This window comes from Bos indicus, chromosome 1 (assembly GCF_029378745.1).
Source record: "Bos indicus isolate NIAB-ARS_2022 breed Sahiwal x Tharparkar chromosome 1, NIAB-ARS_B.indTharparkar_mat_pri_1.0, whole genome shotgun sequence".
In the NCBI taxonomy this organism is placed as follows: domain Eukaryota; kingdom Metazoa; phylum Chordata; class Mammalia; order Artiodactyla; family Bovidae; genus Bos; species Bos indicus.
Window position 1 is genome coordinate 149,675,701 of NC_091760.1, and position 24,647 is coordinate 149,700,347.

The following is a 24,647-nucleotide window of genomic DNA, read 5'->3' on the forward strand; positions in this document are numbered from 1 at the left end:
CTTTGAAAAATTTGATTATTTTATTTCCTTTTCCTTTAGAAATGCACTTGGTGATGGAAAGAGAGCTACCATTCTGAAGAACAATTGGACAAAGGTAGGTTTCTTTCCTGCTTTACTTTGGCTAAACAGTGCTGTACAACTTTTAAAAGTCTGTTTACAGGATATAAATCCCTAGTAAAAGTGCTGGATGAAATTACATGGAGCTCAGCAGCATGGCAGGGGAACCTTCAGTTCCATAATCAGAGAGGACCCGCAGCCCAGCGGTAAGGGCCAAGCATGTCTGTCAGGGACAGGTTGCCCCTAGAGCTCGTGAGCACACCTGAGTGGTTCAGGTGTCAGCATCCGCACATTGTGGAAGGATTAAGGACCTGACTGTGGAAAATGAGGCTTAAGACTCAGAAGGAGTGCCTGGAGACTAGCTTTGTAATCTTAAGGTGGGAAAGGATTTCTTTACATACATATGCAGGTCAGAGAAGGAAAAAACTCATAATTATCTCAAGCTTAAAGTTTTTTGAATGTTGGGACACCATAAATGAAATTATAGTCTGGGAGGAGATAGTTTGTCGTATGTAGAACAGAAATAACTTGATAGGACTTACATTCAAAATATGCGAAGAACAAAAAGAAACTCAGTAGAAAATGGGCCCATGAAATAAGCATTTCAGAGATGAGGAAACCTGAATGGGTGATAGGAAAAAAACTATTGTGCTTCCTAGTAATTAAAATTGTAAAGAAATAGAAACCAAGAGAGCCTAATAAAGAACCTCCAGATATACCCACATGTACACCCCACAAGTGGGAAAAACAGTGATATTGTTTGGGTTCTTCAAATTGGTGAAAGTTAGAGACTGATAGTCCCGAGTATTGGTAGCGTGCTTGCTAACAGGAGCTCTCGGTAAGCCTGTGGGGTGTGAGTTGGTCGCAGCCACCTTGGAGAGCTCTGCTGTGCCTGTGTTGTAATTGATTCCAAGGGCGTGTACTCCACAAACATTCTTGCCTATGTGTATGTGGTGAGACGTGCAAGCTTGGTCACTGCAGTATGGTATTAATGACACAGAACTGCAAATACCTGAGTACACATTAATAAAGCAGTGGATCAGTGTGGTATTTTCATTTAGTCAAAGTTATTACTGTGATCCCTCTGATCAGCCCCCTGTGTGCCTTTAGCCATGCCTCCCCTTTGCCCTCTGTCAGCCCTGTCTGCCTCGCTGTGCTCACGCGCACTAGGTCCACTCCCACTGCGTGCTTGCTCTTCCCTCTGCCAGGATCAGACTGCCTTGCCCAGAGCCCGAGCGAGCTCCCTTGCTTCCTTTCCTCCTCCACTGAGAGTTCTCTTTTCTGTGACCTGCCCTGAGCAAACCTGGTCCTTCCTAGACATTTGCTTATTTTTCTCTGCTTTATCTTTTTACTTCTTAACGTTTAACATGATTGCATATATGTATGTTGTTTAAGTTGTGTTCTTATTTGTGTGTGCTTTAGTAATAACGTGAGCTCCGTAAGGACAGGTTTTTTGTTTGGTTCATTTCTGAATCGTCTGCCTGAGAAGCTGCCCAGCACATAGCAGGCATTCATAGTAAATATTTTATGAATGAATGAGTTGAAATGAGTTATTGGCTACCAATAATTATAGATTTAAAAAACAGTATTTACATATTTGTTTTTAAACCAGAATGAATAGAATCATAGACTTTTAGAGCCCCCAAATTATGATTCAGATAGCCTAGGAGTGTATCTGAGTCTGGGGATTATAAAATTCTCCAGGTGAATTTCTGCATCCAGATATTGGAGTCACTTCTTAAATGCCTTATTTTCTAGATTAAGAAATTAAGTCCCAGAAGGGTAAAGTGACTTACTTTCTGTAAGGTGTCATTGCAAGTACGAGACAAAAATGAACTGAGAATCCAGCTTTAGATAGGCTTCTGTTTGAAGGTGATCTGTTTGTTGCCGTTTTCATTATGAGTTGCTGTTGTAGTTGAAGCATAATCTTTGCTGATCACTGAACTTGGCATTTGGCAGGTGCTATGTAAATTTACTTACAGAATGAATGGATGCTAGTGTTCATAATACTGAAACTTAGACCATGATACTGATTTTCCAGAGGTAACTTGCTAGTTCAGTCTATTATCAACTTAGGAAAAGTATACCAAAACTTTCTTTAAAAAAATTAAATAGTAATTAAGCAGGGTATAATATTCAATGCAAATGTTTAAGCCTGTGTTCTTTTGACTCTTTTTTTTTGCCTGTGTTGACAGGTCTGCTATTTTTCCTTTGTAAATAATCTTTGCTTTTCCTAGGTGTTTGAGGATCTTCTCATTGTCTTTAACATTTGGCAATTTTATTGCAAATAAATTGTATTGTCTGGGAGGAATTTTCTTTAAATTTATCATTCTTGGGATAGCTTGGTTTCTAAAATCTGAGGATTCATGTCTTTCAGCATTTCTGGAATATTTTCACCCTTAGCCATTTGAATGTTGCCTCCTCTCCAGTTTATTCTTGCAAAACTTCCATTAGATAGATGCTATATATGTATGCTATCTTTCATACGTCTTAAATCAAAACTTTCTCAATTACATTGAAGACTTTATGTAGAATGTTTATTCCTGGTTTAACTTATCAAACAAAATATTCATTCTTTTTTTTTTTAAGACTTTTTTAGAGCAGTTTTAGGTTCATAGCAAAATTAAGAGGAAGGTCCAGAGAAGTTTTGTTAATTCCCTGCCCCACACTTGCATAGTCTCCTCCATTATCGGCATCCCCCAAAAGAGATATCCATCTGTGAAAACCGATGAACCTACGTGGACATGTCATAATCACCAAAAGTCCATAGTTGGTCTTAGGGTTCACTCCCTAAGTGGACTTTCTGTGGGTTTGAACAAATGTATAATGACCTGTGTTTCACCATTGTGGTTCATAGAGTATTTTCACTGCCCTGAAATCCTCTGATCTGCCTATCCATCCTTCCTCCCAAATTGTGGCAACCATTGGTCTCCTTACTGTTCCCATAGTTTTACTTTTTCCAGAATGTCATATAGGTGGAAACATATGATGTATAGCCTTCTCAGACTGGCTTCTTTCACTTAGTAATATGCATTTAAGTTTCCTCCATGTCTTTTCATAGCTTGATAGGTATTTCTTTTTAGCACTGAAAAATATTACATTGTCTGGATATATTACAGTTCATTCACCTCCTGAAGAACATCTCGATTGTTTCCAAGGTTTGGTGGTTATGAATAAAGCTGCTATAAACATCTATATGCAGGTTTTTGTGTGGACATACATTTTCAGCTCCTTTGGGTAAATACCAAGGAGTGCAATTGCTGGATCATATGATAAGAATATGTTGTTGTTGTTGCTTTTTTTGAAAACTAAAAAACTTATGGTTGCCAAACCGTCTTCCAAAGGAGCTATACCATTTTGCATTTCCACCGGCAGTGAATGGGAGTTCTTGTTGCTCCACGTCCTCCCAGCATTTAGTGTTGTCAGTGTCCTGAATTTTGGCTGTTCTGATAGATTCGTAGTGGTATCTTATTATTTTAATTTGCATTTCCTTGATGACATGAGACGTGAAGGATCTTTTCACATATTTATTTGCCACTGTATATCTTCCTTGATGAGGCGTCTGTTAAGGTCTTTGGCTCATTTTTTAACTGGTTGTTTTCTTATTTCTTAAGAGTTCTCTGTATATTTTGGATAACAGCCCTTTATCAGCTATATTTTTTGCAAATATTTTCTTCTTCAGAAGGCAAGATCCGAGCTTGTCTTCTCATTTTCTTGATGTTTCTTTCACAGAGTGTAAGTTTTCATTTTAATCAAGTCCAGTTTATCAATTATTTCTTTCATGAATCATGCCTTTGGTGTATCTAAAAAGTCATCACCATACCCGGTGTCATCTAGTTTTTCCCCTGTGCTCTCCTCTAGGAGTTTGTGGTCTGTGATCTATTCTGAGTTGATTTTTTGTCTGGATTCATTTTTTTGCGTGTAGATGTCCAGTTCCAGTATCATTTGTTGAAAAGACTGTCTTTGTTCCATTGTATTGTCTTTGTTTCTTTGTCAAAGATCAGTTGACTGTTTATGTGGGTTCCCTTATTTTTTTTTTTAATTGGGAATTTTTTGATAGTTGCAAAAGTTACTTGTGTAGGTAAAAAACACAACTCCCTAGTACTATTCAGAAAATTTCAGTATTCAGAAAATTTGGTAACTGTATATTGAGGTCATTTATCATTTTGTTTTACCAAAAAGGAGTGCTCATTGAAGGCTATTTTAAACTTAAAAAACCAAAGTAGACTGTACAGGGTGCATTCTTTTATCAGAGTCCATTTATGAACCTGAGTCTATTGAGTCTAGGATATAAGCCTGTATAGGTGGGTAGTCTGTAGATTTCTGTGTGAGGGTGGGCCAATTTTTCTTCCTTTTTTCCAGATAGAGAAAACTGGTACAATGTCAGTTGTCCTAAACATATTTTAATTTTTAAATGATATATTTTTTCATTATTTTTCATTGAGGTATAGTTGATTTATGATTACTGTACATACTTTTAGGCTTAAGAGATGTTGAATCATTGTATCCTAAAGAGTGAGAATTTTTACAGTATAGTCACTGAATATTTGTTGGTATTTCTGTGTGCATTGTCTTTTGGTGTATTTATACAGGATACAAACCAATAGCCTCACAAATGTCCTCAAGGACTTTTTAATATTGAGGAGTATGTTAGGACTCTCTTCGTTTGGGAGTGACAAAACCAACTCAGATTTGGCATAAGTGGAAGAGGGAAGTTATTGGCTCATGTATGGTTGGATGGTAGTTCAGGCATGGTTGGATCCAGATCTGTGTACACGTTATGTTTCTCAGTGGTGCTTCCCTGTTTGTATCACTTTTAGTCTTTTCTTTCTTTGTTCCATTTTACCTAGATTTTTATTGCTGTGTCAAGTCCACAAATTCTTCTGTTATGTCTAATCTGCCTTTATTTCCATCTAATTTATTTTTCATCTGAATGCTGTAGCAGTCATTTCTAGAATTTCAGTTTGAATATTTCTTATATAATTCATGTCTTTACTTAATATATTCTATTTTTTCCTTAGTGTCTTGAACGTATGAAATATATTATCTAGAGCTGTTTTAATGTCCTTGTCTGCTAATCCTGTCATCTGTGTCATTTCTGGATTGTTTTCAATGGATTGATTTTTCTTTTCATTATAGATCACATTTTCCTTCTTTGCATACCTAGTAATTTTTGATTGGATGCCAGACATTGTGAATTTTACCTTGTTTGGTCCTAATATTTTTTTGTTTTCTGTAAATATTTTTGAGTTTTGTTTTGAGATGCAGTAAAGCTACTTGGAAAACAGATTCTTTGGAGTATTGTTTTAGGCTTTGTTGGGTGATATCATAGTGGTGTTTGTTCTTGGGCTAATTTTTTCTCCACAACTGAGACCAAACTCTGTTGAGTACTGCACTTAATAACTCCCACGAATTATGTTTTCCGCTCTGGTTGGTGGGAACAGGAATTACTCCTGGCCCTATATGAGTGCTGACTGTTGTTCCTTTTAGTCTTTTCAAGTGGTGCTTTACCTGGCTTGGGTAGTGGCTGCACATGCATGTACTGATTGATACTCAGCTGAAGACTCAAGGGGGACCCTCTGAAATCTCTGGAGTCCTCTGTCCAGCTCTGTCCTCTCTGGTCCTGTGCCCCGTGAACTTGTGCTGCCTTGGCTTTCCTGTCTTCACTGAGGTTGTGGTCTCTCCCTGGGTTCCGTCTACCTGTGCTGTGGCTAAGAAACACTCCCGCAGTAAGTGGTAACAACCAGAGAGCTTTCTGTGTTTCTCATCTCTCAGCAATCACTTTCTTCTGTTGCCTGATATCCAGTGTCTAGCAAACCTTTGTTTCATGTACTTTGTCTTACTTTTAAGCAAGAGGGTATATCCAATCCTTGATCTATTTTGATCACAGGCGGCAATTAGAGAATAGGTGCTCGGCTTCATTTTGAAACAGTGGGAGCCCCAGACTGGTATCCTAGTAACTGTTCTGTTAACGTTTCTAGTGGAAAGTTTCTAGTAACTTTTCTAGTGGAAAGAGAGCTTCTGTTAGTATTTATATAGTATAACTGGGGGGTGCCTCAGACTGATCCTAATTGAGCCATGTGCCCACCTGTGGTTCAGTTACTGTTAATGGTACATATCTGTTGGCCAATCTCATGGGTCACAGCTTCACTTCTTCCCTGCCAGCCCTTGTTGAGATGTGGGCATTACTACGTGGAGTAGTGACGTGATGGCACGTAAGAAGGAAGAGATACTAGGCAGATAAACAGTGTGTGTGATAGAGAATGAGATAATGTCACAGAAGAGCAAAACTGTCATAGTTCGATTCAAGAAACTTTCTGAGATACCTTTCATTGAAGCTTCATTCAAACAACTTCAGCACAGAGATCTGAATAAACTCCCTTCTCATCTGATAGAAGTTACACTGGGTTTTACAGAGCTTAGGGAAAAGAACCCAGTAGAAGATGGGTGGAAATGAAGTGTTTTCTATAAATTTAGTAGGTGAGGTTTATAATCTCCCATAATTTCCTATGCTGTGATTTTTTTTTTTTTAATGCCGCTATATAAAGTTTGAGGTCGGTTTATGCTTAGTGGATAGAATTTTGGTCTTGTAGCATAACTGTGAGATCTATCTTCCTGCCTTTGGAGGAAAAGCAGAGTGTAACCAAATGCTGAATTGGGGGTCATTGAGCTGAACCTGAAGAGCCTGCTTAGGAAATGCTCTGGACCTCTCCGGTTGGGTTGGTGCAGCAAAGTGGGATTGTGTATGCACCAAACCTACGTCAACATAGGTCTGCTGGTGGTTTCTTGCTGCTTTTAGTGAAAAACTCATCTTTCTTAAAAGGATCATTTATTTCTGATTTCATATTTTCTAATAGAATCAGAATGTTCTTTGTAAAATGTGTAGTTAAAGAGGAAAGAGCTCTGGACCTGGAGTCCTAAGATCCAAGTTCTTTGGCTTATCTCTAAATAAATGTGGCATTAGGCCAGTTCAAGCCTCTCACACTTGTAAATCACTTCTTAAATGGAGATATCAAGCTAAAATGGGACTTTGGTTTGGGGGTAGCTAAAAGAGGGGTTGTCTGAATTAGCCCTCGTTTTGGTAATATTAACTTTCTGGATTAAAATGTTCAAGCTTGATACTGATTTCCCAAAACACATAAATTAAGGGACCAGCCAGAACTATGATTCGGTAGCAAAAAAAGAAAAGAAACAACCTGATCATTGGAATTAAAGAGTAAGTCAGTGGTTTTTGGATCTTTTCTTAAAGCCGAGGACTATACTTAGAGATAAAATAATTAAAAGCTGATTAAGAAAGATGGGAGTAATATATGCACCCCTTATCTGTGCCCATGCTCTTCACAGGGGTCGAAAGACTACTGCACAAGCTGATTGTTCCTTCCAGCTCTAAAACTCTTGATTTCAAAAGTGTAGAGAATGTGGGTGCGTGTATATATATGGCTGAGTCCTTTTGCTGTTCACGTGAAACTACCACAACATTGTTAGTCGGCTATACCCCAATACAAAATAAAAAGTTTAAAGTTAATAAAATATATAGGCAATATAATGACTTAGAGACTATTATTGCCTAAAAACATTTTGAAAAAAATTAAGTTATTCATTTATAATGAATTACTTTTATACTTTATTTGGCATAAAATAATGTCTTTTACATACAGTAAAGGTTGAATTGTTATCTTTGGGGTGGATACAAAAATCTCTTAAGCAAAAACACTGATCTCTACAGTCAGTTGTTAAAAATTGTTATTCGTAGCTTTTCATCTAACTCATTTAGGTAATTTTATTTCCTGAGAGGTATTAACATTTTCATTTATTTTTTATTAAGAAGATCCTAGTGTAACATTTCAAGTAACTAACCAGTTTTCAAGCAAAATATTTTTTCATTAAATTTTCTTTAAGTATATTTTTGAGAAAAAAATGAATTTATCTTTTTGGAACAGGGTCATTATCGTTATTGTGCTGCTCTTTCTATGCTGGGGGAATATGACTGGGCCCTGCAAGCAAACATAAAAGCTCAAAAACTCTGTAAAAATGACCCTGAGGGAATCAAGGATCTAATTCAGCAGCATGTAAAGTTACAAAAACAAATAGAAGACCTGCAAGGTATTTCACCTAAGATTCTTTTGGTTACAGTCGAATTCCCTTAAAAACTTTCAAAGGTGGGTTTCTTGGATTAATGGAGGACCATAAATCAGTTCTCAGAAGATTTGTACTTATATTTTATGTTATCTTGGTCAGCTCACTTAAATTTTTCATTTGTATTCATGTAGAATTCTGTTAGTATTATATTCCAGTTGGTAATAATAAATGATTTGTACTTTTTATTTGAAATAGCAACAAATTATTTATTCTTCTATAGAAAAATATGCTTTCTTGAAATTTTGAATGAAGGAAAACCTTTTGAAACAAAGTTTTAAATTTCTTCCTCCATTATTATAGTTATTTCCTAAAGAAAAGGCCCTTCAGTAGTGTTGTTTGTTTTTGCACCAAGTTTGTGACTAATTCTGTAGCATGCTGAATGTGTGTGTATACATAGGTACATCAGAAATTAGTGTGCAGGCTGGGAACTCCAGGTTTTCATTCTGCCCTTGTTTTCCCTCCTGAGTCATTTTGCTCCCTCCAGTGCCTGAAATCACCTTACTCAGCGTAGAGTCCTTTCCCGTTCTTTCTTCTGTGAGTAGTTAGTGTCTCACGAAGCTGAGCCCAGCAGTTCTGTTTCACTGTCAGATGTTGTCATCCAACAGGACACGTTTATCAGATTGTGAGCTCCTCGAAGACAGGTACCATCTCTGATTGAGATTATACATTGCTGCATCTACTCAATGATCACATGTAATGGGATGTCAAATAAGGTTTGTGTAGCATCTTGTGGAGAAGGCAATGGCACCCCACTCCAGTACTCTTGCCTGGAAAATCCCATGGATGGAGGAGCCTGGTAGGCTGCAGTCCATGCGGTCGCTAGGAGTCGGACACGACTGAGTGACTTCACTTTCACTTTTCACTTTCATGCATTGGAGAAGGAGATGGCAACCCACTCCAGTGTTCTTGCCTGGAGAATCCCAGGGACGGCGGAGCCTGGTGGGCTGCCGTCTATGGGGTTGCACAAAGTCGGACACAACTGAAGTGACTTAGCAGCAGCAGCAGCAGCATCTTATTGACATCGTTCTAAAACTAAAAACATACGGAAGTGTAAAATTGCCTAGGTTTATTTTTCAGTTCCCTAAATTTGATAGTCTTATTGTTAGCCTAAAAGAAATGTGAAAATATTTTAAAGTATGTGTTGCCAATCCACTGATTATTGTGTGTGTGTGTGGTTCATTTTTGTAGGTCAAACACCAGCTAGTAATCCAGTCAAAGCCTTCTGTGAAAGCAGGTGAGTTAATGTCAGATCAGTAGCTGTTACTTGGAGTGGTTTTGCTCTGTGAGTTCGAGTTGCTTTCTGATGCTTTAGTATATAATAGCAACCACAATAAAGTTGGGAATGGAAGGACAAGAGGAGGTTTTATTTTACTGATTTTAATATTTTTTTATTTGGCTGCCCCAGATCTTAGTTGCGGCATGCAGACTTTTTAATTACATCATGTGGAATCTAGTTTGCTGACCAGGAATCGAACCTAGGACCCCTGCAATTGAAAGTGCAGAGTCTTGGTCACTGGACCACCAGGGAAATCCCAAGAGGAGATTTTAAAGTGTGTTTGTAAGATTAGGTGATGACCTGTGATTTGTTTTGCCGAGCTATTTGCATATATGTGTACTGGAGATCCATAGCCTAAGCCCATGGGGAGGAGGTGTGAAGTGTTAAGAAGACATAACTGTGCCTCGGTGGCACCAGTTTTGGGCATGAGGGTCCTGGCAGCAGAGACCAGGGGCACAATCTGTGCCGTTCACCCCTCACCTCCATCCCAGAAGCATCCACCTCCAGCCTCCTTATACCTTTTCAAAAAAAGGCTGAGGCACTCCTGTTAGAAGTAGGCAGCAGATAGATTTGAGCTCATTTTCTTCTGCTCATAAGAAAACAAACAGCAGTCAGGATTCTACGTTTTTTTATTTGGCAGTTAAAATAGATTAAACTTTACCCACATGCTTGGGATGTTGAAGCTGTTAAATTTATAACGAGACTTACTTATTTTAATATTAGAAACCAGTATACATTTCTTGAGTTGTTCTTTATCTATTTTGAGGTTTTAATGCCAAATTTAAAGCAATATTTATATAAAAACCCAATCTCAGAGGTAGAGGTTCTTTTTGAAGCTATTACTTTGCTTTTGAGGAAAAAAGGCTATACTTGCTAAAATCTCCTTGTTTGAAGGATAACTTTTAAAAAATACTAATCAATAGAAATAAAATTATTATTTCTTTTATTACCGCTCAGGGCCTACATACCTAGTTTATCAGCACCTGCATTTAGTACTTCACTTAACTTTGTGGAAACTGAAAAAAATTTCAGAAAAACTAACCACGAAATGGCAAACGGTGGTAATCAGAATCCAAAGGTAAGCTCAGTTAAAAACCAAGATTAAAATTATTTTGAGTATGGATAGTCTCATATTTTATAGTACTATTTTTGTGATAATGGAAACTAACAGGCGTCTCTAAGCCTATAGCCCGGCTCTGTGCTCAGTGTCCCAGATGACCTGTGTCAGTTTTCTTCTGACCTGTAATGTACTCAAAGGTCAAGTTCACATTTATATTTCTTTCCGGGGCTTGAGGGGGGAAAAAAGGGAATTGTGTTTTGGACTTAGATGGGCATTAAAGGGAACTTTCCCAATTCACCATATAATTCTTTTGTTGTTAATAATGAAAGTCTCAAAGAGGCTATATTCAGTTTGGGAGAGGAGCATAAGGAAAGAGGTGATAGGATTAATTCAGCATTTATTGTGCAGTACTTACCATTTTGTTGATTTATTCATTTGGTAAAGCTGAGTATTTTAGGTGCTTAGATAAATTCTGTTCTACTTAATTATTTAGCTGTTCATGGCTGTATTTTTTTTTTCTTAAGTCTCAGTAATTTTATTTTCATGGTAGGTGGTAGATGAAGCTCTGAAAGTAGATGATTGTGACTGTCATCCTGAATTTGTACCGCCATCAAGTGAGTTTTTTCCCCTTCTGTAAGTTTTTGCTGAATTCATGTAGTGTTGCCTAGGCTTCTACATGCTAAAATTCGCAAAAGCCTCACTTATATTTGCTGTTGTTCTCCTTTTACTTTGCAGTGCTTCTGAGTCTAGAAAAAAATGGGAATATTTATTTGAAATAAATGCTCAGTCTTTTCATATTACTTAATAAATTTAATTTTGGAAATCCAGGTAAAGGTATGGAAAGGAAAAATGACGCTCTCTTGGTCTGCTACCTAATTTCCACTAGGCCAGTGTTTCTTTCCTTATCTACCCCCTGCTCTCAGAGCTGTTTCTCCTTTCATGAAACTTTAATACTTCAGATACCATTTGTCTGTTTTATGTTCTGTATGTACATGTGTGCTTTATATATAAAAACAGATTTTTTTCATCTTCCAGTAACCAATTCCAACTTTTTGGGGGGAGATGTCACCCCTAAGTATATGTTGAGAATGCATATACTTTAATACTACTTTATTTAAATTATATGTGTTTAGTGCATTCATTTATTTGTGCATCTAGAAAACATGGAGACACACAGCAGACCTCATCTACTTGGTGTCTTAAGAAATGAAAGATTTCAGAAAAGCAAATACTCATGCCACATTTTTTCTCAGTGTCCCTTTATACTTCCTGCTTCTGAAGGAAGTCATTCTGAAGTGGATTTCATTCTTCTCTGTCTTTTAAAACAAAGTTTGAGAGAATTCAGATTTTCTCGATGGTTCAAAGTTGTGGTTATACACACATTACTTCCTCAAGCTTTCATGAGCTCCTTCCAGAGCTATTGTGGTGAGATGGTTGACCTTCTAGTTAGTGATCCTGTTGGCCTCTTTTCTTTCACTAGTTTTTTTGTTCCTTTATTTTTCCTGCAGTCATTTCGGTCTTTTACTTCCTGCAGCTCTATCTTCTCTTAGGCTCCAGTGCTGCATATCCAACCACTTACTACTAGTTAGCACTATAGCACAGATATAAAGGGGGGAAACACAGGGGCCTGCCTTACCTGATGTGACTTTATGGCATATGCAAAATATTTGAAAATAAAACTTCTTCTATAAAAACAGCTTTTAATTTATTAATATTTCTTAGGCCATTATTAGATCATTTAAATCATTTAAATACTGTTCATAGTTCTGCATCTATGTTCAAAGAAATTGAGGTCCCAGAATTAGATTAATTAAATTTAGCCCTACGTCACCCAGTAGAAATCAAACTGGAACTCTTCTTTCTAGAAGTCTCTGGTTTTCTGAGGCCCCCAGAGCTCAGGCTGTCAGCCCCTCCCTCGTACATAGCTGACTTGCTTCTCCCAAAGCTTCCTTCAGACGCACCTCCTCCCTACCTGTGCTCTCCTCTGCACAACTGTGTACAGTGTGTACAGTGGTGCCCTGCTCCTCCTGAGGAGGTCAAGGCTGAGCTGCAGAGCTGGGGAGTCAGAAGCACTGGGCATGCACACATTCACACCACCTGCCCCTTTCAGCCTGTCCTTACTTAACCCCCTCAATCACACAGGTTTGCCTAGTGCTGCTTAAAATGAACTCCATTTGGTCCATTCTATGTAAAATCCTACTTGTTACCTTAAACACAGATGCTGCATCCCTCCTGATGCCTTTCCCAGTCACTCCAATTTACTTGATTTTCCCTTCTAGGAATTACCAAGAGCAGTTACTATGGGATTAATATTTCAATAACAACATAGAATCTTCTTTTTTTTCTTAGTGGGGATTGTTATTTAATTACTGAAGTGACTGTCTTTTCTTCCCATATGATTATAAACTCCCTGAGAATAGAAACTATAGCCTGAGAAACAAGAAAAAAAAGCAACTATAGCCTTCTAGATCTCTTCTGTATCTGTCTTTCTTGTAAACTATATCTCTTCTGTATCTACTGTAGGGTTAAATGATAATCATCATTATAATTTATTCTTACAGTAATTTTATAGCATACATAGAGAAACATTATCAGTAGCTTTTTTTTTTAATAGCTTACCTGTTAGACTCACAATATTGCTCCCTTTGCTTTATTATTCCAATTTACATTTTTAAAAAACTTTACTTTTAAGTTTGTAGATTTTTACATACAGATTTCAGGAACAAATACTTTTGTATTCACAGGTCAGCCTCCAAAATATAAAGGGAAACAAAAATCTCGAAACAATGAATTGGAGAAGTTCAGGTACGTTTCTTTTTTTTTTTTTTTCCAGGTACGTTTCTTATCTTTTTTTTTTTTTTCCTTTTGCTTTATTTTGTTTCCATAATGTCCACCTCCCAAGAAGAAAGGAAAAATCTCTTTCAAGTAGTAGCTACTTTTGCATGTGTGTATTATGATAAGTACATCTCTTTCAAATGTCTAGGCATGTCTTTAGAAGAAGATGATTTTTGGCTAAAGGATTTTTTAATCCTGAATGTTAATTGACTGAGAGTCATATAATAGATATTGCAGCATTAATTTTCTAAGATTTCAAAGTACATGCTCATAAGAGGAAGAGGAAGGCATATTCAGATAACTGTAAATATTTGATCTCCTTCACTGTTCGCTTGCTTTCACCTGTCTCTCAGTTCCTTCTCTAGTGCCTTTCTTTAGAAATCACTGTTAATCATTTCTTGACCATCTGAAAACTAACTCTGCGTGCCCTGACATGGCTGTATGTGTATTCACAGGCCCTTTTGAGTCATTATCCCATTAGAGGAAAGGATTTACTAATAAACCAACCACTTACAAAATTGGTTCTACCAAGCATTTCCCCCAGTTAACAGTAGGAACTCTTGGCACCAATCTTTATAGTTAATCTCCCATTACGTACAGCGATGTAAATTGATGGCAAAGTGAAAGCGTAAATCTTATAGTAGATACAGAAATTCATGAAAACAATGAAAATGATGCTGGTGAAACTGCAAAGCCTTCCTTGCCACAGTTCCACTAGTCTTCAGTTTTCTCTTTGTATCTGAAGGCTGATTCCTTGATAGGTGCTTCAAGGAGAATGAATATCATTTGAATATCATAGCATTAAGAGAAATTAGTGAAGTACCATTTTTTGATGCTTCTACCAAAGTTAAATACAAAGCAAAGCCATAGTGCCTTATGTTATTCTCTTATTTGTTAGAAAAGCCCTGGGTCTTCCTCCTCACCCCTCTTCTCTCAGCACAAAAAGAAATCAAAACCCAGTACATGTTTATTCTTTGAATGCATACAGTTTCAACCCATTGTGTTAAAGATAACTCGATTTTCCTGATATTTGGTTTCTGTTTTCAAACTGAATACTCTTCTTGATTATATCTATTTCATGAGGTTATTAAATAATAAAGTGGATGGTGGTTTGGTGGTTTAGTCGCTAAGTCGTGTCCGACTCTATGACCTCATGGGCTGTAGTCCACCAGCTCCACTATCCATGGAGTTTCCCAGGCAAGAATACTGGAGTGGGTTGCCATTTTCCTTCTCCAGGGGATCTTCCTGACCCAGGAATTGAACCCAGGCCTTCTGCATTGCAGGCAGATTCTTTACCAACTGAGCTATAAGGGAAGCCCAAGTAGGACAACCACATAAAATTCTTAGAGCCCTGGAACATAGTAAATGTTCAATACAGTGGAACTGTCATCATTGTTAACACTATCATTTTCATTGTTAGAACCATTCTGGCCTCTAGCTTGCCTTTATCTCTTCTAAAATGCCTTGACTACCTTCCCATATCAGACCATGGATATCTACATTCTTCATTTTCATGGCTGTAGGATATTTCATGAAATAGATGTTATGTGAAGGAGGAAATTTCTTGAGTAGGAATTGCCATCAAAGGGCATGTGTAACTATCTTTGCCGTATTTTCCTCTCAGAAAATGAGCAGTGTTCATACTGGTACTGAGCTACTAGAGGGTATGGTATAAGAAGGATGTTTATAGATTTGGTCCATGTCCCCAGTTCCTGGCACAGAGCTCCTAGGACCCTTGGAGTTTCCTGAGTGAAGAGAGAGTCTTTGGTTACTTCCAAAAGACTTTGGAGCTCCTTCCTCCCTCCTTGAGTTTATACTCATAAGGTGACTCAAGGTTGGGCCCCTGTCTTCAAGATCGAGGGTGGTCACCAAAAAGATAAAACGTGTGATTGGTTGGAACTTTCAGCACCCCCCACCCCCCAATCTTTTGGGAGGGGAAGGGAGCTAGAAATTGAGTTTAGTCACGAGTGTCCAGTGATTTAATCATTCATGCCTGTGTAATGAGACCTCAATAAGAACGTCTAAACACAGGGGTTAAGGAGCTTCTGGGTTGGTGACTACATGGAGATGGCGGGGAGAGTGACTCGGGGGCAGTGTGAAAGCAGCATGGTGCTTCTCCCCCCACACCTTCCCTGAGTCTTTTCCACTGAGCTGCTCCTGACCTCTGTCCTTTACGATTAACTGATAACCATAAGTAAAGTGCTTTCCTGAGTTCTGTGGGTTGTCCTCAGGAATAGTTGAACCTTAGGGGTGGTCACAGGAACCCCTGAATTTGTAATCAGTGGGGCATAAGCATGGGTAGCCTGGGTACCCCATTGTGGCTGAAGTGAGGGCAGCCTTGTGGGACTGAGCTTGTAACCTGTGGGGCCTGAGTTACTAACTCTGTAGCTGGTGTTAGAATTGAATTGTTGGACTCTTAGTTGATGTTGCAGAATTGGTGTGGAAAATCACAGGTATTTGGTTTCAAAGCGCCACACATTTGGAGTCACAACTGGTGTCAGAAAACACCGACTTTAGGCTCAGCCTTTCTGAAATGTTTCTGTCTTTGTTTGATTTTCGCATAAGATGGAGCATCTTTGCGGTATTTATTGAACACACTGATTGTCTCAGGAGTTTGTTGTTATTGATGACTTACATTTGTAATAACTTGGTGATCAGTGTAAATCCCAAATTTCTTTTTTTTTTTTTAAGCTGTTCTTCCATAATGTCTGTATAATGAGTTCCTCTGGTCCTCCTTCCCCTCTAATTTAATAGGGGTTTTATTAAACTTAGAAGTTACTTGGCAGAGAATCAGCATCTTGGTAATATTTCTGTTTAGGAATTTGTGACTCTCCATTTGCTCAATGTTTGATAGGACTTTCAGTAAATAATAGTATTTTCCTTTATATAAGCAGGATTGTTTTAAAATAATTCACAACAGTACTTTTCTCTTTTAGCCCTGGTTCACAAGAAACTTTACCAGTAGATTTAAAAAACATCTTGGAGAAACAGTTTTCTAAATCTTCCAGAGCCGCACACCAGGTAAAGGCAGAGACTTTGCTAATGGAAAAGAGACTCTCTGAACATAACATTTTGTCACTTGAATAAGTCTAATCACGTACCACTCTTTAAGTTTTTGGGTTTTTCTAATGTAATTTTAGTTATGGACATAGAATTTAATAGATAATTGCTAAGAGACCAAACTATCATTAAATTTAAGTTTTAACTTGGTAATTATGTGAACCTGAGATTTAACTAATGGTTAATACTGCACAAGTGTTTGTTTCCAAAAGATTTAAAAGGAAGAAGCAAGTCTTTCCAAAGATGTAAAGCTTTGGCGATCTTTGCTTCCCAAAGTTTTTAACTTTTAAGTTAAATAATTTTAAAAGGTTTAAATACCTGCAGTTTTATTACACCTACCATAAAATCTTAAAGGAGCAAACGTTTTATTCTTTGATTTATCAGATAACTGTATATAAAATTCTTTCTATGATATTGAATAATAAAAAATGTACATTAAGGGGGAAGAAATGAATAGGCAGAGCACAGAGGATTTCTCAGGCTGTGAAAATCCTTTGTCTGATAGTATAGATGATGGATACATTATGCACTTGTCTGAGCCTGTAGAATGTACACCAAGAGTGAGCCATAGATAGGGTTCACAGGTAAGCTGTGGGCTTCGGATGATTATGTGGTGTCAGTGTTGGTTAATCCTTGGTTTAAGAAAAAAAAAAACAACTGTATGTCATTCTGATGAGTGATACTGATAGTGGGGAAGCTATGCATTTAAGGGAACAAGAAGTTTGTGGAAATCTTGGTGCCTCCCTCTTAGGTTTTTTTATAAACCTAAAACTGCTATCAAAACATTTTTAAAAAATGCAAGGGATACAGCTAAAAGATTACTTTGAAGGGAATTTGTCAAGCTGAATGCATGTATTAAAAGAACAGAGACATTTATGTATTTACTTGTTTATTGCTGCAGCATGTGGGATCTTTGGTTCCCTGACCAGGGATCGAACTCTGACTTCTTGGATTGAAAGTGTGGAGCCTTAATCACTGGACCACCAGGGGATTTCCAAGACTTTTAAATTAGTGACACTTTCCTCTCAAGAACAAGGGGGAAAAAAAAAACAACGAAAAGAGAGAGTAAAAGGAAATAACAAAGTAGAAAATAATGAAATGAGCCTCTCAACTTCTGAGATGGCCCATAGTCTGTGGAGTGTGTTTCTCTCTAAATAAGTCTTGGTTCAGTTCAGTCACTCAGTCATGTCCGACTCTTGGTGACCCCATGAATTGCAGCATGCCAGGCCTCCCTGTCCATCACCAACTCCTGGAGTTCACACAAACTAATGTCCATCGAGTCGATGATGCCATCCAGCCATCTCATCCTCTGTCGTCCCCTTCTCCTCCTGCCTCCAATCCCTCCCAGCTTCAGTCTTTTCCAATGAGTCAACTCTTCGAATGAGGTGGCCAAAGTATTGGAGTTTCAGCTTTAGCATCAGTCCTTCCAAAGAACACCCAGGGCTGATCTCCTTTAGAATGGACTGGAATAAGTCTACTTCTCACCTATTAAAAGAAAAAGAAAGTAATGAAATGGAACAACACATAAAGGATCCACAGAGCTAAAAGTTGACTCTTGGTCTTTGACAACATAAATAAAATTTACACACCAGTAACCCACTCCAGTACTCTTGCCTGGAAAGTCCCATGGATGGAGGAGCCTGGTAGGCTGCAGTCCATGGGGTCGCTAAGAGTCAGACGTGACTGAGCGACTTCACTTTCATGCATTGGAGAAGGAAATGGCAACCCACTCCAGTGTTCTTGCCTGGAGAATCCCAGGGATGGGGGAGCCTGGTGGGCTGCTGTCTATGGGGTCGCACAGAGTTGGACACGACTGAAGCGACTTAGCAGCAGCAGCATGGAAACTAAACTGTGGTGTTGGAGAAGACTCTTGAGAGTCCCTTGGACTGCAAGGAGGTCAAACCAGTCAATCCTAAAGGAAATCAACCCTAAATATTCATTGGAAGGACTTGATGCTGAATCTCCAATACTTAAGCCACCTGATGTGAAGAGCGGATTCATCAGAAAACACCCTGATGCTGGGAAAGATTGAAGGCAGGAGAAGGGGGTGACAGAGGATGAGATGGTTGAATGGCATCACTGACTCAGTGGACATGAGTTTGAGTAAACTCCAGGAGTTGGTGTTGGACAGGGAAGCCTGGCATGCTGCAGTCCATGGGGTCACAAAGAGTTGGACATGACTGAGCAACTGAACAACAGCAGTGGACACTGATGGGTTTCTCAGGTGATGCTAGTGGTAAAGAATCTGCCTGCCAATGTAGGAGATGCAAGAGACTTAGGTTCTGTTTCTGGGTTGGGAAGATCCTCTGGAGAAGAAAATGGCAACTCACTCCAGTAGTCTTGCCTGGAAAATTCCCTGGGGCCACAAAGAGTTGGAAAGGACTGAGCACACATGGACTGATCAAAGAAGATACAATAAAGCAGTTTCAAGAATGGAAAAGGTACATTACTTACAGACTCTTTAATATTACAATTACTATATCAAAATACTATTATGAACATTATACCAAGAAATTTGAAAATGTATATAGATGAAATAGACAAATGTCTAGAAAAATCCAGCTTATAAAAACTCACTCAGAAAGAAATAGAAACTTTAACAGAATCTGTGGATTACAACAAATTGTGGAAAATTCTTAAAGAGATGAGAACACCAGACCACCTTACCTGCCTCCTGAGAAATCTGTATGCAGGTCAAGAAGCAACAGTTAGAACCAGACACGGAATGATGGACTGGTTCATAATTGGGAAAGAAGTATGTCAAGGCTGTATATTGTCACCCTGCTTATTTAACTTATGAGCAGAGTACATCATGCGAAATGCCGGGCTGGATGAAGCTTAAGCTGAAATCAAGATTGCCTGGAGAGAGATATCAATAACCTCATATATTCAGATAATACCACCCTTATGGCAGAAAGCAACAAGGAACTAAAGACCTCTTGTTGAAGGTGAAAGAGGAAAGTGAAAAAACTGGCTTAAAATTCAACATTCAGAAAAACAAAAATCATGGCATCTGGTCCCATCAAAAGAACAAAGTTGGTGGACTTAACACTATCCATTATTTATTTCAAAGAGAAAGTGAAGTCACTCAGTTGTATCCGACTCTTTGCAACCCTGTGGACTGTAGCCCGCCAGGCTTCTCCATCCATGGGATTTTGCCAGCAAGAATACTGGAGTGGGTTGCCATTTCCTTCTCCAGGGGATCTTTCCGACCCAGCAGTGGAACCTGCGTCTCCTGCATTGCAGGCAGGCACTTTACTGTCTGAGCCACTAGGGAAGCCCTGGTCCCATCACTACTGGTCCTATCAATTCATGTCAAATAGATGGGGAAACAATGGAAACAGTGACCAACCTATATTTTCCTGGGCTCCACAATCACTGCAGACAGTAAGTGCAGCCATGAAATTTAAAAGACACTTGCTCCTTGGAAGAAAAGCTGTGACAAACCTGGACAGCATGTTAGAAAGTAGAGACATTACTTTGCTGACAAAGGTCCGTCTAGTCAATGCTATGGTTTTTCCAGTAGTCATGTATGGATGTGAGAGCTGGACTGTGAAAAAGGCTGGGCGCTGAAGAATTGATGCTTTTGAACTGTGGTGTTGGAGAAGACTCTTGAGAGTCCCCTGGACTGCAAGAACATCAAACCAGTCCATCCTAAAGGAAATCAACCCTAAATCTTCATTGGAAGGACTGATGTTGAAGCTGAAGCTCCAATACTGTGGCCATCTGATGCGAGAGCTGACTCCTTGGAAAAGACCCTGATGCTGGGAAAGATTGAAGGTAGGAGGGAGGAGAAGGGGACAACAGAGGATGAGATGGTTGGATGGCATCACTGACTCGATGGATAAGAGTGTAAGCAGACCCCAGGAAATGGTGAAAGACAGGAAAGCCTGGTGTGCTGTAGTCCATGGGGTCGCAAAGAGTCAGACGCAACTGAACAACAACAGAATCCAGAATTTCCAGAACCAATCATAATTAATCACTATTCCAGTCATTGAATACCTATAGACTTATTTTTGGTGAAAAGTTGTTTGTTTTGGTTAAATGTGATTCATAGAAGTCTGCTTTGACAATTCAGTGCTCTATGTAAATATAGGTCTGTTTCTTCTAAAATAAAATACTGGATTTAAATCCCCCCCAAATGAATATTAACATGGAACACAATACTTATTTCCATATGTCAGTCATTTAAAAATTCTTTTATCTATTTTAGGTATATATGACATTTCTTTTTAAGGTCTGTTGGAATGAAGCAAGTTTCAAGCATTTTTAATGTTTCCTAATCAGTTTCAACAGCTTTCTAATTAGTTGCGTGAAAGCATTTTTAGAATTTCTAATAGTGTTTAAATTGTCGCTTTATTTTGAGTTCACTGATCTTAAAGACTGAGGGACTTAAATATTAAAGACAGTTTGTAAAGACAAAAGATTGCTTAAATAAAAATGATAGTTATTTTTGAGCCTTCATTTGTTTAACACACTTTTACTTAGGCCCCTGTGTATGCCGAGGCCTGGCAGTGCCATTCAGCCCACTCATGGAGCTTTCAGTACAGACCACTAACTTGTATTGAGAGGGTTAATTTCCAATGGAAACATAAGGCAAATGCATCTGTTTTCTAGAATGAAAGATGGAATGGAATTAGTTCATTCAAGGCTAATAAACTAATATGTGTGCAGATAGCACATCATCTTCTGTAAGTGTTAAAATTCTTATTATAACATAAATATGGCTGTTGTTGAGCTATTTAAATACTGTATTGCAAACACTAAGTTTATGTGAGACCTGCTCTTTTCTATGTGTATTCAGGGGTAAAATTCTCTTAAACTTTGATTCATTGGACAAAAAGCAATAGGTAGCTTTGTTTGTCAGAGAAGGCAATGGCAACTCACTCCAGTATTCTTGCCTGGAAAATCCCATGGATGGAGAAGCCTGGTGGGCTGCAGTCCATGGGGTCGCTAAGAGTCGGGCACAACTGAGCGACTTCACTTTCCCTTTTCACTTTCATGCATTGGAGAAGAAAATGGCAACCCACTCCAGTGTTCTTGCCTGGAGAATCCCAGGGATGGGGGAGCCTGGTGGGCTGCCGTCTATAGGGTCGCACAGAGTCGGACACAACTGAAGTGACTTAGCAGCAGCAGCAGCTTTGTTTGTGACCAGACTTTTTCCCTCTGTGTGTTTTGGATCCTCATTGTTAGACAGTGAGGAATGTCATGCACATATTTGCATTTTCTGCTCCAGTGAATGGCGTACACATGTATGTCAAGACGTGAGGAGATGTAAGTTTAGCCTGTAGTCTTATTTCTCCAGTCTTCATACAACTTTTCTGGCCTATAGCTATTGCCATGTAACTGAAATCTGAATTCAGATTATAATGTATATGCTCATGTATATTCAGATTATAAAGTTTTTCTTGCTTTATTTCAGGATGCATTATAGCTTTTTTTTTTTTTTGCTCTTCCCTTTGCATTTAACCTAGTATTATAATATCTCTCCCAATAATTCTAATTATATTCAAGTACATGTTAGGCGGGAATAGAGCTACTGATTAAAAGTAGCCATTTCTTGCTGAGAATTAGGGTTTGTTTCAGGACATGAGGGCAGTTGTTGAAATCTGATAGTGACCCGTAAATTGATTGCTTGTTCTTACTTGTCTAATTGTTCAAGTCTCAGCCAAATAATATACTCACTTAAATGATGGCTAATGTTCTCCATTTGTGCTGTTAAAACTTCCAAACACTGTCTGTCTAGTCTGGTAAAGAGAACACGGCTTAGTATTAGAAAGTGAACCACCCTTTCCTGTCATGGGCAGCACTGGAAACATTGGAATTAAGATGTGAAGCTGTATGTTTTAATTTCTGCTTTAATGGTGGTATGCTGAAAAAGGACTATAATGCATAAAGGTTAGCTTTGCATATTTTATGATCAGTTATAAGGTATAACTGCTTAATGATGAACTTTGGCATCTTATGTTTTAGACTAAACATGCATAGCTCTAGACTACTGAAATAGAATTTCTTTTTGCAGGATTTTGCTAATATAATGAAAATGTTGAGAAGTTTAATTCAGGATGGCTACACGGCCTTGCTGGAGCAGCGCTGCCGCAGCGCCGCCCAAGCCTTCACAGAGTTGCTCAACGGTTTAGATCCTCAAAAAATAAAGGTAAAATCACCTCCGGGTGATTTGTTTATCAGTGCTGACGCATTTCAGAGGAATGTAGACGAGAATCAAAACTTTGGTTGGTTTCGTTGTTTTACTGTATCTTAGACCGTTCTGAGATTGGCTGAACCTACTCCAGGTTGTGAGAAGCAGATAATGCTCTGATTGAGCCTCTATGGTTGCCCTAGCTATACAACCCGGGTTTAAACTCTCATTGCTCTATAGTTGGTGTTCGTTAGAGATCTTGGCCTTTTCTCTTTATTAGAGTACAAAATCAAGGATTTGGACTCACTTTAGTCATGTCTTTTCATCTACAAAGAGAGTATTGGCTAGGTAAATAGTTTTTGTGGGGTTGTGAGAAAGCAAATACTGAGTTGACCCTAAAAGTTTGTTTGAGTTTTTCATAAGATGGTATGGCAAAACCCGAATGGACTTTATGGCTAACCCAAGAATGTAGTCTATTACTTTTCCCATTTTTATGCAGAAGAATATGATACCAATTTTTCTACTATGAACCATGTTCAAGTAATTGTGATACAGGGGTTCTGTGTTTTAAACACTTCATAGCAATATAATTGCATATCTTTGCAAAATATGTTTTCTAATTCTGTTTGGCCTTGACCCAGTAGCAATTAGATTGTTTACACTTCTTTTACTGTTGTGGTTATCGTATTATATGGTATAAATTGGGCAGAATTATGTTCAGATATTTAACAAGAGGATTTTTATTGACAGCAATTAAACCTGGCCATGATTAACTACGTGTTAGTAGTCTACGGACTTGCCATTTCACTCCTTGGAATAGGACAGCCCGAGGTAAGACTTATAACAGTGATAATAGACTGTTAAAATACGCCATTAACTTTAGAAGGTATGTTAAAATAGTTTTCCCCTCTTGGCTTATTTCCTTCTGAGTACTTTTTTTCTCTTCCAGTTTTACTGAGATAATTGACATACAGCTTTGTATAATTTTAAGGTGTACAGCATAATGATCTGACTGATGTAAATCATGCGATGATTAGCACAGTAAGTTTAGGGAGTGCTGTCTGTGTACTTTCTTGATAATTTTTTCTACACTTGATCTTGGCCAAAAGGCTGAGAAGCGATGATAATTTTTTCTGAAATGCCTAAATTTAATTTAGTTTGTGGTATTTTTTTTAAAAGAAAATTTAGTTTGTATTTCCATTAGAAAAAAGTTATGCCAGGTCACCAATGGGAATCTACTTTTTATTCATATAAAAAGTAAAGGACCTGATGTGTCATGATAGATTTTGGAAATACATCGAGGGAAAAAGGCAAGTTGGAAATGTAGTAAACAATGTGATACCACTTCTGTACAATTTGGAATATTTACAGAGCGAAGTATATATTGCTTATGGCTACCTGCATCTTGTAAAAGAAAAAAAAAATACATGAACTAGCCTTATATATCAAGTTTAAGATAATGGTTGCATTTAGTGATAGAAGAAAGGAGTTGGACTCGGGAGGTTAAAAAAGGAGAGTTCAGCTTTGTGTTATACTGTTTTATTTTTAAAAACATACTTAAAATGCTAATATTAATAGCTCTTAGTTCTGGATAGCAAGTATCTGGGGTATTCTATTATTTCCCAGAGTTCGGGCTTCCCATAACAGCATGCAGTCAGGGTATGGGTGTGAGCACTGGTGTCCATGACTCATGGTCCTTTAGTGTGCTCCTGGAAAGCTTACATACCTGCACCTCCCAGCGTTATACTCCGCTTTCCATGGTGTTGGATTTTTGAAAAAAAGTAGAAATGGTTCTATAATTAACCTCAGGTAGGAGTTACCCTGTGTACCAACTTAGGTTCCAAGCTTCCTAGGCTAGATGAGGCTTAACCCTAACAGCTACCTAATGAGGTTCACTCTCTGAGTGGTCCACAGAGCCTGAGGGTCGTTTCCCCCACGACAGGCTGCTTCCCTTGTCCTGATGTGGCAGATTCATGTCTTCCATTAGGGACTCTCTGACTCTGTTTTCTGGTAGATTTTTGAAGCCAGAACGACATGTTCTCAACAGAGTAATAATAAATATCATATTTTGCTTCATCAGA

General features: G+C 38.3%; 1 protein-coding gene across 12 annotated transcripts in view; it reads left to right on the forward strand.

The window, feature by feature from the left end:
- TTC3 (tetratricopeptide repeat domain 3) overlaps positions 1–24,647 on the forward strand; it is a 119,812-nt gene that overhangs the window by 33,374 nt on the left and 61,791 nt on the right. For all 12 annotated transcript variants that reach the window (XM_019964161.2, XM_019964128.2, XM_019964119.2 and 9 more), the window contains 9 exons: positions 40–94; positions 7,998–8,160; positions 9,385–9,430; positions 10,430–10,550; positions 11,083–11,146; positions 13,277–13,337; positions 16,304–16,388; positions 22,450–22,584; positions 23,317–23,397. In XM_019964161.2, the coding sequence (XP_019819720.2) occupies positions 8,028–8,160; positions 9,385–9,430; positions 10,430–10,550; positions 11,083–11,146; positions 13,277–13,337; positions 16,304–16,388; positions 22,450–22,584; positions 23,317–23,397 (726 nt within the window). In that variant the 5' untranslated portion in view covers positions 40–94; positions 7,998–8,027. The remainder of the gene's footprint in view (positions 1–39; positions 95–7,997; positions 8,161–9,384; positions 9,431–10,429; positions 10,551–11,082; positions 11,147–13,276; positions 13,338–16,303; positions 16,389–22,449; positions 22,585–23,316; positions 23,398–24,647) is intronic.